Source organism: Paralichthys olivaceus, chromosome 1 (assembly GCF_024713975.1).
Source record: "Paralichthys olivaceus isolate ysfri-2021 chromosome 1, ASM2471397v2, whole genome shotgun sequence".
NCBI classification, from domain to species: Eukaryota; Metazoa; Chordata; class Actinopteri; order Pleuronectiformes; family Paralichthyidae; genus Paralichthys; species Paralichthys olivaceus.
Window position 1 is genome coordinate 14,953,406 of NC_091093.1, and position 13,079 is coordinate 14,966,484.

The 13,079-nt window shown below is 38.7% G+C and overlaps 1 protein-coding gene across 2 annotated transcripts in view; it reads left to right on the forward strand.

The window, feature by feature from the left end:
* Positions 1-13,079, forward strand: part of LOC109636748 (CUB and sushi domain-containing protein 1-like) — a 380,253-nt gene that overhangs the window by 313,068 nt on the left and 54,106 nt on the right. For both annotated transcript variants that reach the window (XM_069528917.1, XM_069528922.1), the window contains exons 40-47: positions 183-301; positions 549-618; positions 1,844-1,960; positions 2,893-3,102; positions 5,559-5,747; positions 6,191-6,368; positions 11,186-11,331; positions 12,114-12,194. In XM_069528917.1, coding sequence (XP_069385018.1) covers positions 183-301; positions 549-618; positions 1,844-1,960; positions 2,893-3,102; positions 5,559-5,747; positions 6,191-6,368; positions 11,186-11,331; positions 12,114-12,194 — 1,110 coding nt within the window. The remainder of the gene's footprint in view (positions 1-182; positions 302-548; positions 619-1,843; positions 1,961-2,892; positions 3,103-5,558; positions 5,748-6,190; positions 6,369-11,185; positions 11,332-12,113; positions 12,195-13,079) is intronic.

A 13,079-nucleotide genomic window follows, 5' to 3' on the forward strand; every position in this document is an offset into this window, starting at 1 on the left:
TTCCTTGAGAGCTGTAGGGCTTTAGCTTCAATATCAACTTCAGTGTGATAGATTTATTGTGTCGTCTCGTATATTGTCATCATGTCATGTGCTCTGGACAATGGCTTGAGCCAGAGGTTAACACAGATCAAATAAATGTTAGTATTTAAAGTCGATTGTACTTTTGTTGTTTTTTTCTGTAGCTGTTGGTCTCACCACCTGTCCAGAGCCAATGATCCCAGCCAATGGACTTAAAACTGGAGACAGATATATGGTCAATGAGGTGGTGGCGTTCACATGTGAGCCTGGGTACACGTTGCAGGTAATGAACATTGAATGTGTAGATGAATAGAAGCAGATTAGATACTGTTGAGCACAACTTGTTTACAGACACAAACTGATGTCTGTAACAATTGTTCAATAAATAAAAATGCAGAGATTGGACATTTCTCCTCTTGTTTTTTTCATGTTAATAGGAAAAAAAAATCCTTTCTGTTGAAAATGTGTCAAAATTCCTAACTACTGTCTATTTTCCTCCTGAAGCTAATCAACCATATTATTACTTCCAGGGCCACTCACACATTTCCTGCATGCCTGGGACTGTACGTCGATGGAACTACCCACCTCCTCTTTGCATAGGTAACACACATCATCTGCACACTGCACTGCTGGATATACCCCAAATGAATATTCATTTGGATATACTCCAAAATGAAGAAGTGAACCATGTCCTGTAGGTGTGAGGTTGGCATTGAACTTTGAGACATGCACAGAAAGTGAGACAAGTACTTTTAACACAAAAATGCCAAAGGGTCACAGCCTTTGAAAAAGTGATTTGATGGATTTTATTGCTTATTTTAGATGTTTAGAGTAAAATCATAATCGGTTTATTCAAGTCATCAGTTACATGTCAGTGTGTAGATTTATTCATCTGCACTTTATAGAATATTACATCGAATGTGATATCTAAGTCAGTTTCTCCAATTTCTCATACCACAAGAATATTACTGGAAATATTATTCTAAATCAAAAATAGTAAATAGAAACAAAGGGCAGTTTCTATCTACGACTCATTTGGTATGTTTATTGTTACTAGCTTGAAATCAAATTTGTGGAAGTCAGCTCCTGCTTCAGTGACACAGGGTCAGCGATCTATAAAATCAATGTGACACCTGGGTACAAACCACATTTTGTACCTTGTGCTGAGAGCCAAGGCTTTCCAACTTCTTCAATAGTGTTAAGGGACCTTGTTAACATTGATGTTTGAGTTTGGGCCAGATAACTCAGTCCTTGGTGAAACTTGTAGCAGGTCTAGAGGCCAATTCCAGTTAAACGCAACCTTAACATGTCAGGACTAAATAGACTTAACCCTGTCGCAGCCAGCTTCATTGTATGTGTAAGATTCAACTTTTTTATTTTCTTGTATCAACCCAATCAGGCCCAAATGTGTCTGTAAAAGGCAGCACCATACAGTAGGGTGCCATATAATTTAAAAGATACACAGTGAACTCTGGTACACTATTTATTTGTTCTAATTATTGATTTTCTATATCTTAATTTTAGTCACCAGATATTATCAGTGGTCAAAGTTTGACTGTTAATTTCAAAATGATGCAACATTTAAAAACGTATTTCATACATATTTAGCATACTTACATACTTAAACTTTCCTGTCAAGTGCTTCATACTTTTTTCCTGAGCACACAACATTGCAAACCCATTATGTTGCTGTTCGCGGCTTTATTATTCATTTTTTGCTTTTTTGCTTTAGCGGTGTTGAAACAGAGAGGATAAAGAGATGATCTCTACATTGCCCTTGTTTTCACCTGTTGTGTGTGTATGTTTGTTGTGCTTGTGTTGTCAGCTCGTTGCGGTGGGGTGTTGTCTGAGATGAACAGTGTCATCCTCAGTCCAGGTTTCCCTGGCAACTACCCCGGCAACCTGGACTGCACCTGGCAAATAACCCTGCCAACTGGATATGGTAAGTTTGATGTGGAGTATAAGAGCATTGCTAAAAAGAACGTGTCACTTTCATTACATCTGTTGGTGTAGTCAGGAAACACAGACCGTCTTTTAAAACACAGAATCTGCAGCACATATGGTTTATTGAAAGCTTTACCACATGTTTCACTAAAGGCTGACACATGGTGTATTCTGTTTAATGACTAACGGATGTTTTAAATAGGACACAGTTTTTTGTCTGTGTGTCATTATTGCCAGTCTTTAGGAATTATATGACATGATTGATTTTATTTGATAGGGTAATGATATTGATAACAGAACACAGTTGTCTCAGGCAACAAAACTGCAGTCCGGACATTTCCTATAATTGTATAGGTGTATGTATAAATATAAAGGGCTGTATATATGAAAGCAAATGTCCAAATCAGTTGCTTTGGACATTTTCCTGACAATATAAGGATAATGTCCCGGTGTGGCCCATGTGAGAATAGAGCAGGAAAATGTCCAGAAAATTCACAGCAAGCAAGTGGGCGTGGTGATGAGATGTCCGTCACATGACGGATGTGAAACTGGAGGCGTAAAACTGTCTCAGGATGAAAAACAGGTGCCAGTTCGGAAGACAAGTAGATTGAAGAGCTTTTGGTGATGAGGGCAGACACTGCTGTGGATTTGCTGTAAACAAACACACTGTGCTTTCTGCAGCAGAATCCATCTTCTGCATCCTTCTGACCCAGACGATCTAACTCTGTGTTATTCACAAGTTAAAGGGACAATCTGCTAAATGTCTGGACCCAGTTAACTGGAGATTGATGTCTGAAAACAGCTCATGTTACATGTACACTGTTAATGTTTTGTCAAATGTAAACTTTTTCTGTTGATGTTCTCAAATCCATTAAATTCCTCCTTGAGCCATGAAATGAATGCTCATGCATTTATGTCCTTGTATTCTAGGAGCCCATATTCAATTCCAAAACTTCTCTTCTGAAGACAACCATGACTTCCTAGAGGTCAGGGCCGGACCACAGCATAGCTCCGCTCTTATTGGACAGTTTACTGGTTCGCAGATCCCACCCCCTCTGCTGAGCACTACCCACCTGACAATCGTTCACTTCTACAGTGACCACTCGGAGAATAGACCGGGATTCAAACTGACCTATCAGGGTGAGTTTGTTATATTTTTGACTAATTAAGATGTTGTTTTTTTAAGGCGATGACTGCAGACACTGAATGCCACAAACCCTGAGGTATCACTGCAGGCACTTTCAGTTGAAAGCAGCCCCTTAAGGGATGCTGAGAGCACACACCTGTATTCAAACTGAGCCAAATGTTTAGTCTCTCCATATTTGGGGTAGAGAACAACAAGCTGGTTGCTTTGAGATGATTAAATAAAAAGTGGTCTCAAATGTTTTGAGTAAAAATTAACATCCAAACCTAGTGGCCAAATTACAAAGCTTTCCCAGCGCCAAGAAATGAAGAGTGGGATGAAAAAAATGATTGCTGAGAGGTTTTGAGCTTTGATCCATGGATGAGTCACGTTAAAGACTTAAAAAAAACCCTTATGGCTTAATTTCCTCTCATCATTAAAAGAGATGGATTGTTAGTAAGCTCCTGTGAGAGACTGCCATCGTGTCCAGCAGGCTTTACTTGTAGCCCTGAGTGTTTCACTTCAAAGACACAAGAACTGCACTGTGGGCCTGTATGCCAGCATAACTAGAACAAGGCTTACTAACTTACATATAAACTAACCCACATTTTAATAATGGCTGTGTCCCAGATCACTCACTGATCCACTACATAGTCCACTATATAGTCATTCTATAGTGGTGTCCAAATGTTTACTGAAGTTTTTATACCTTATATAGTGCACTTGTTGTTTCCCCCAATGCATCGTTAAAAGTAGTGCACAACCAATGGTTACTAACCATCTTATCTTACTCTTATCTTATTTTATGACACTTGCATGACAAAGTGCAGAGCAGCACATCACAGCCCAAAGTGTGGAGAACAAGTGAATTTCTACAGTTAAAGATGAACAATATGGTTTTTTTTTACCGTAAAGTGTAAAATAAACGTTTAAAATTTGCTGTGGGATTTTCCACTGGCCGATGTTGTTGTTGTTGTGTTTTTCTTTTCCCGAGTAGGGAATAGTGAGTGAGTGGAGGATTTCCGACACGATTAATTATTTTCCTATTTTTCCTCCAATTAGTAATGTCCAAGTCCCCTAACAATGCAGTCCTTGTTGATGCTAACCCCCACCCACTGATATGGATGGTGTGGACATCTGTCCTCACATAGAGTTGTACCAGATGCTTATTTTTTTAAGATCTTCGGTAGGAGGATATAATACACGTATAGATTCTCGATTCTTCCCTTGAGGGTCACGATTGGCAGTTTTCCAACATTCACCACTGCACACTTGAAGATACAAGATCAGCTTCTGCCTTAGAGATTTATGGTTCATTAGTCATGTGCACATCCGTAAAGCCTCAATGGGATAAATGCTGGATCCCAAAAAGTCCTTATGAATCCAATGGAAAAATACCCACACGCTGAGGCTTCCACACAAACATCACTAAAGTGAGCGGAAGGAAGGTTGTTAATGGAATCTGTGGAGACATTTTCTTTGTTGTAGTTTCACTGCTGCAAATAGTACCACTATCTCTTGGACAACTCGGCTCACATATTTTCGATATTTTCACCATTTCCTATTTTCTCCACCTGGTAATTTCCATGTCCTATCATATTTCCGCTCCTAGTTGCTGCTTTCATATGGTACCTCTACATCTGTTGCCACTTGTTTATGTCTTGCCTCTTTATTTCTATGCTGTCCACTTAGTTTTGTCCATATACAATGTCCAACAGGATATTCAAACTTACGCTCACAAAAATCTGTATTGGCCTCTCCAATTTGAACATGGGCTGGGTCATACTTAGCACAAATGGTGTTCTGCACACTTACTGTGGTCTGATTGTGTTGTATGAAGTAACTTGCTACATTCTTGATCCTGCTACCACCAGCTTGTGCTATCTGTGAGGCCTCTTTGCATAATATGCACCTCAGGATCAGTCTAGTACTACTGTTTGTGTTGACCCGGTGCTCGGTGCATGTTCTTGTGTTCTCTCTGTCTTCTCTCTTCTTTTTGATGACAGTCATCACTGCTCTTTTTCAATAGCACGTATAATGGAGGGCCTTGGCTTACCGTGACACTCATACAGAGTGACATGTGCTAAAAAATGTTGGTATACCATACACACAGATAAGATCCAGAGAACTTTGTAGAAGGAGATAAGATATATTGCAGCACTTACTGCTGGTGACCTCTGTTAGACATAGATTTGTTCATGCCCTTCAAGTCTGTTAGATGTAGATAGAAAAAATTGTTTGAATGCAATCACTCAAACTCAGAAGTCATTTTGAGGTCACATTTGAGACGTGGGAGACAAGACTAGCAGAAAAAAGAGAACATGTCAGGCTACATTGCATTTATTCAGTGTATAACTGTATGCCTCCCTGTATAGCTTGTATTATTTTCCTAATGCCTAAAAGTCAAGTAAAACAAATGAATGAAAAATAAACTAAACTGACTCACATAATTTCTCATCGGCTCTCTCTTTAGCCTATCAACTGCAAAACTGCCAGGACCCCTTTCCTTTCCCCAATGGTGACATCATCAACAGTGACTACAGCGCTGGCCAATCGGTAACTTTCCAGTGCTACCCAGGTTATGTTTTGATTGGACACCCGGTACTAACCTGCCTGCATGGGACCAACCGGAAGTGGAACCACCCATTTCCACGCTGTGAGGGTAAGAACCAATGACTATATGAGGATATTTCACAAAATATTCACATCTGTTGATTGTATAAAACATTTGAACGATAATCAAACTATTAAAAAACAAAAAACGTCCCTCACTGACCAATAAATATCATAATTTAAGGAATCGTTATCTTGATTGAATTTGAATGAAGTTAATCTCATCTTTCACCAGTATCACAAATTAGCTCTGTTGGCAAATCAGCAGGAAGTAAATAATGTGTGTGACTCTTGGATCATTTATAGAAAAATCACTGTCCTCATCACTACCACCACTATTACTCCTGCTGTTAATAGAGATGATAATAATTATAATCTTTACTGTCTGCAGGTCAGCAGTTATTCATGTCCTCTGATTCTTCCAGGTCTAGCACGTTACAAGAAAGTGACGAATTTGCAAATATATAATTTTACAACACTGCTTTTTTACAGCTCCTTGCGGCTATAATGTCACAGCTGAAAATGGGACCATCTATTCACCTCAGTACCCCAATGAATACCCCAACTCCCAGGATTGTATCTGGCTCATCACTGTTCCCCATGGACATGGAGTTTATATCAACTTTACCTTGTTGCAGACGGAGCCTGTCACTGATTACATTGCTGTCTGGTAAGTGTGGGTGCTCGCACTTGAATGCACATACACACACAAAAATGCAAAAGCTTCTTCTCAACATTGCCCTTTATCCTGGAAATGATTGCATCACTGATGGCTAAGTCCTGAATGCACTTATAGCCTGTCTCCTCTCTGCACACTAACAAGAAACTGGTCAATCAACTTTTACTTTTATTTTTTATTCATCGTTGTCAGTCCCTCTTATATATTCTCTCGAACAGACATCCCTGGTATTGGTTGCTTTTTCTATTATTATATCTTTTACTTTATAAAAAAATGTCTTGACTCTGCAAAGGCACGAATACTTCATATATATATATATATTTATATATATATATGTCAATTGTTTATTACTCTATCATACAAGGAGATCAACTCAAATCCATCTGTGTATGGCATGGTCAATACAGAGGAAACACAGCTCCTTAGACACACACACACATATATATACTCTGTGATATGCATACACAGACTCTCCTGCAGTAATAATAGGATTCAGTATGGAGGTAAAATTGTAATAGAGGGGGTGTGAGAGTAATGCATTTACAATGGGACCACTGACCAATTCAATCTAACTCAGTAGCATGGCCACACAGAGACCCGGATAGGGCTCAGGAACTCTGGCAGTAATGATGAGATTCAGTGGGGAGAGGGGAAAAGTAATGAAAGGCATGGTGGAGCTGGGGGTCGGAAATCCAACGGGACTCAACTGAATCTCACAAGTTGGGGTCAGTCCAAGAGAAATTTCTCACTTAACAGTTTCTGCTTGCCAACAAAAACAATATTGAACAGTGAGTTTATTAGGAAGAAAAATAGGATCTTGTAGTATTTGAGACATGTCATCAATTGGTGCAGGTTTGGTTCAGTAAAGACATATTTGATGTTTGTGCTGAGGTCAGGTGTTAATGTTCGGGCTGAAGAGTCAAGCTCTAGGGAGTGAGCAGCTGAAATGCAGGAAGTGGGAAAGTAATAGATTCACAGTCTGTGACTACTCACCTTCAATCTCACCAGCCACCACAGCCACAGAGATGGGTGTGGAGAGGCTGGTTTTACAGTTGCAAATTGATTTTTGTGATTCATGTGTTTTTTGGTACATTTCATGGTGAATAGAATTATAAAATCACATTTATAGATTGTAGGGTACCAAAAAGACATCTGTTACGTGAGATTAGTGCATACATAATGGACTGTTGCACTGCTCAGTCAAGCTATATCTCCAACACATGAATATATTTGGAAGTGACTGGAGGCTGACTCTGAAGAGAGGAGTCCTTTTCTCAGACCCAGTGGGATACCATCTACCTTCCAGGGCCGTGGACAGATTTAGAGTGGATGATCCAAAGGTCTGTTGCATCGACATTACAGTCAGGTAAAGGGTAGAGAGCTGATACCTACGTCAAAGCTCCCTGTTTTCGAACGCTGAATAACCATCAAAGACACAGCTTTGACGTTTGATGTATTTGAATCAGCGAATGTGCATAAAAATAAATTACCTTTTTCAAAACTACAGACGTTACAGGTATGTCACTTCAAAGATTTTTCACTACAGACAGATGTACTGCTGGTGATCATCACAGCACAGGTGTTACACACATAACTGCCTTCCAGTTGTTGTCAGTCAGAACAAAGGTTACTGCATCGGTGACTCAGGTCACCTTTCTTTTCACTGGAGATGTACTCATTGCTCATTTGTGCTTCAACAGATCTTGCATTCCGGCTTACATCCTGGTGGCCTGAAGCTTAATACCTTCTTTGTTCATCTGTTGGTTCTTTCAACTCGCTCAGACAGACACAAGTGTCCTTTAAACATACAAGGTTGAAGCGGTGAGATGAACGGTGGAATTTCCAGTGGATGAATGGTTAAAATCATTTTTAAATTATGAACACATCAGGCTTTCTGAAACTTCTTCATTCATGATGGATTTTGTACCTTGATTATGTGCATCAGCAGTGAATAAAAGCATAATATCAGACATTATCTAATGGAACTCACGAGAGCATAATATCAGGGATGAATTGGGTTTTAGACTGTTTGGATTTTTGAATTGACTTGGACAGTGGGAGGAGACACATTATCCCCTGTGTGAGCTGCTGGGTTAATAAGGAATTGATTGGATACATAGTTTCTATTTACTGAAATATGAAACTTTTAATGGTTAGTTTTGAAGTTTGAACCTAAAATGAGTCATACTGGATCTGAATAAGTGGAGCAAAGCAAGCCTGTTAGTGATAAGATTAAACTTCCACTTGTAGATGCTGTAGCCCAAAGATTTTTCAAATGGTTTCAGTGTATTGATATATAAATCTAAATGTTGTGCAATGAACATTAGATGCCATGAAGAGCAATATGTTCATAATGCATTGCTTTAGGTTGGAGCATTTCAATGACTCTAAAAATCTCTAGTCACATTCAAACAATGACATATTTTTTATGATCTGATGAGACGAGACATCACTCTTAGTGGTTTTCTTCACCAGCCTGCTTCTCTTCTGGTCTGTCATTCACCAGAGTTGTGATTGGTGTATTTAACCCTGTGTTTTATCATGTTCTGTTATATTTCAGTAAAGTGTGTTTCTGCCCAGTACCACTGAGTTCACGTGACAGCAGCTGTATCCAGATGTCAGGGACCTAGGTTGTCTCTGTGGTCTGCCACTGTTTGTGTTTGGCTTGTTGCCTAAAATCACCGGACCATATTTGAACAGTGGGTGATGCATCCAACACCACGACAGCAGAGTCATTTGTAATACTGTTTACTCACCGAAATCATCGGACCAAGTGAAAAGTGAATCAAAAAACATATTTTAAAAATATTTTGGACAATGTTCTACTGATTTTGTGCTCTATTGGTGCTTTGTATAATATTGGATCTCTCTTAGTGCTGTATTTTTGAAAAGAAAGAAAAATCAACCCTGAAATGCTAAACACAGTTATGGTTTGTTTCATTCAACAAGAAAATGCATCTGTAAAAGCTCAGAAAATTGCAGCAATCAGCTGTGATAAACCCTGTCAGAAAAAAACACACGCTTAGGGGATATCGAGATATTCTAATGCACAAAGTACCAGAAATATCTGGTCTCATGTCACAGTCTTGTTCCATCAGTGTGCTGTAAATCTGAATCTTCAGTATAAAGATGTCAGTTTACACTCAAAGATGGATTTTTGGTGGATCTACTGTTGTCTCCTTCATCAGACCCTCAGAGGGGGTCTACCGGTCTGGCTGTTGCCAAGGATGCACTGATTGTAATGTAAAATGATTTCATTTGAAGGCGAATGGTGTCAGCCCCCATCCCTCTCTTAATGTATTCTTCCCAATCCCAGCCTATTCCAGCACTGCACCCAATCACCTGTTAAGTCTTACTAAAAGCATGATCCTTCCAAAACAATAAATGAAACATTAACATTAAAAATATATAAAGATAACACTTTTTAGCTATAGCTGTACACAAAATAAATATGGGCTAAGATACAGTCAAATCTTAAAACTGACCCCCTCATAGGCACAAGTTTCTCATTTTGTCTTGGCTGGACTGATCATCCTAGTGTTACAGTTACCTCTGTCACGTTCACTCTCCTCCTTGTTTGCCTTCATTAACATTTTCTGCCTGCTTTATACTTTGTGGTAAACAAAGCATTTTTTGAATACCCACAAAATATTACTTGGAAAGGTCTGATTTGACTGGATTAAATAAACGTTTTTTCGACTGTCACACAATATACAGTATATATTATCATTTTTTACACCTTGAGTTTTAATACATGATTTAATATTTTGCATTGTAAATGTTTTTGTGCTGAGGAAGATATTGTAATATGGATTTGTAATTTATGACTGAGTTTAGATTTAAATGATCCAAATAGCACACTTTGATTCCCCAAAGAGCTCTAACACCTTCAGAAGACCTTGAATTATTGAGCAGCCAAGAGATCCCAGGCACTCTTCATGAATTAAAATTTTAAAACCCTTGTTTAATCCAATAGCATGTTCATTAAAAACCTAAAACTGGGCATTTAGGAACTTTATAAAATGTAACCTTTCAAAAACATTCAATATTTAGTGAGTGAAGTTAAGCCTTTAATCCATGAGCTTTGTTAAAAAAAAAAGCAAAGAGAGGAAAAAAACACAATTATTTTGCTACCTCTTCAATGAAGACACATGTGGGCTGACCAGATATCTGTTTTATGTTTATTTTGATGAAGGCTGCTTTGTTTTGTCTTAAGTTTCTTTTCTTCTCAGAAGTTAAATCCAGTCGGTGAAAGTGAATCCTCAATTATCATTTCATAAGACGTTCACACTGATCTCAACCTCCCTCTGAGTCTGTGGCATAGTGTGACTTTGATATTAAAATCATAACTTAATGTAGCCATTTGAGTTTTTCATGACTACAAATACTGATTTCTTTTATTAGGAATTTTACAGTTTAAGTTGTTTTCAGATTATAAGGAAAATATTCCTAAATGGTTTTTATGTTTATTATTCTGAAATTATAATTCTTACATATTTAATTTCATTTTATCATCCATTTTATTTGTGTTGCCCTTATCTTGCATGTCTAGCTATGATTATTGTACATGTCATCCCTTGTTTCACTGCACATGTTAAATTTAGAATGCGCTTAATAAAATTTTAACTAGAAAGGGCTTAGCTTGCTATGTAAAGACGTAGTAAATCATTGTATATCTTATGCATAGATAACCTTTTGCCAGTCATTATATGTCTTGTTTTCTACGTCTCCATCTATTTGCTGCAGTGTATCCTACCTTCACTTTAAGCATCACCACTTGTCTTTGTTGTCTCTCTTTCTTTATTTAGGGATGGCCCAGATACACCCAGCCCTCAGCTTGGAGTCTTCAGTGGCAACACAGCATTAGAGTCAGCATACAGTAGCAGCCCAAAGGTCCTGATCCGCTTTCACTCTGACTTTTCAACCGGAGGGTTCTTCATACTCAACTTCCACGGTACAGATACACACACACACACACACACACACACACACACACACACGTTTGTACTTATATCTTAGTGAGGACACTCATTGGCATAATGCATTCCCCAGCCCCTTACCATAACTTTAACCATCCAAACTAAATGCCTAACCCTAAAACCTAGACTTGACCCTCAAACTGCCCTTTGAAGAAGTGAGGACCGGCCAAAATGTCCTCACTTTCCAAAAATGTCCTCACTCAGTAGGGTCTATTCTTAAATCGTCCTTAAAATGGAACACACACACACACACACATTCCTGTAGTATAAGTTGCCTTACACAGTATTTGTGTGTGCATAATATAATAATATGTATAATGTGATACAATCTGACACATAAATACATGGGTAAAGGGATGGGTACACTAAGAACCAGGTTTCTTCATTCTCACAATGTTTGATTTGAATCAGATCAGCGTATTTAATGTGACGTCATAGTTTTCAAGACACGTGACCAATGAAATGCATCAGGATTCACTGAGGCTGAAGGAGGTTTTAGTGCACGTTGGCATTTTGTCAGACAATCCTCTCGCTGTCTGTTTGAGGTTGTTTGCTTTCAGAGGCTACAGTAGGTTTTAGTGGGATAAAAGACACAGAGAGAGATGCTGGAGCACAGCTACTCTTCCTCTTTCACACACTTCTATTGCTCTCCATCACTCCACTGCATTTCACTCTTTTTCAAGAATAAACTAATTCATATTTTTCAGTATTTCTATCCATCAATAGATAGTACCTAACTGTATTCCATTGTCTCCAGCTTACCGTCTGAAGAAATGCCCTCCTCCGCCTGCTGTGGAGAATGCAGAGGTGATATATGAAGATGAAGACTTCCAGATAGGTAATAAGCCTGATTAATAAATATAACCTTCATACAGCAGACATTATGTTGACAATAGAGAGAAACAGACAACCTCTGTGTGTGCATGTGTATCTGTGGCACACTGACACAAACGAAATAGAGATAGATTAGCAATAGGAACTTTTTTTTTTTTGCCAAATGTCTGATGATTCCTGATCAATTTTAATATACTCACTAAAATGACATTACAGAGGACCCATATCACTTGGTTATAAAATATAACATAACTTCAAATTTTTTCATCTTTGGCTTGTCACGACTCTGTCAGCCTTTTCTCACTGCACTGGTTCCCAACCTGTAGTTACCACAGTGGGTAGATAGTGGAACTGGAATGCCGAGGTACAGTTAGTCCCTCTGCAAAGTGTACAGCATGCTGCGCATCACAGGGGCCATCAGGCAAAGATCCATCAAATTGACCAGAGAGGCAGCAGAAGTTGCTTCAAGGTTGGGCTCAGGAGAGGAGACCCGAGGGTGGAGGGGGCGCTGCCTGGACACAAGCTGGGGCTCCATCAACCATGGCTGCGTTGCCAGGGCGAGGGTGTGTGATGTTGAAAGACAGAAAAAACTGTGACCCACAGGAAGCATCACTGATGATGTTTGTTAAAAGCATAAACATGAACAAGGCTCTATTAATGGGGAAAATTAAAGGCTTCCATCATTTCTAAAATTGTCTTGTGGTAGCAGTAGTAGCAATGAATTAAAAACGATTTGTGGTCAGTTAATAGCATTGTTCTATAAACTAACTTCCTAATTACATTGTTGTTTTGTATTGTGTGCATTGTGTAGTGCTTGGTCTAACAACAAACACTGTGGGAAAGCACAATTATTTTCATTTGAAATGTAACAAGTCTTTTTTCACAAGCT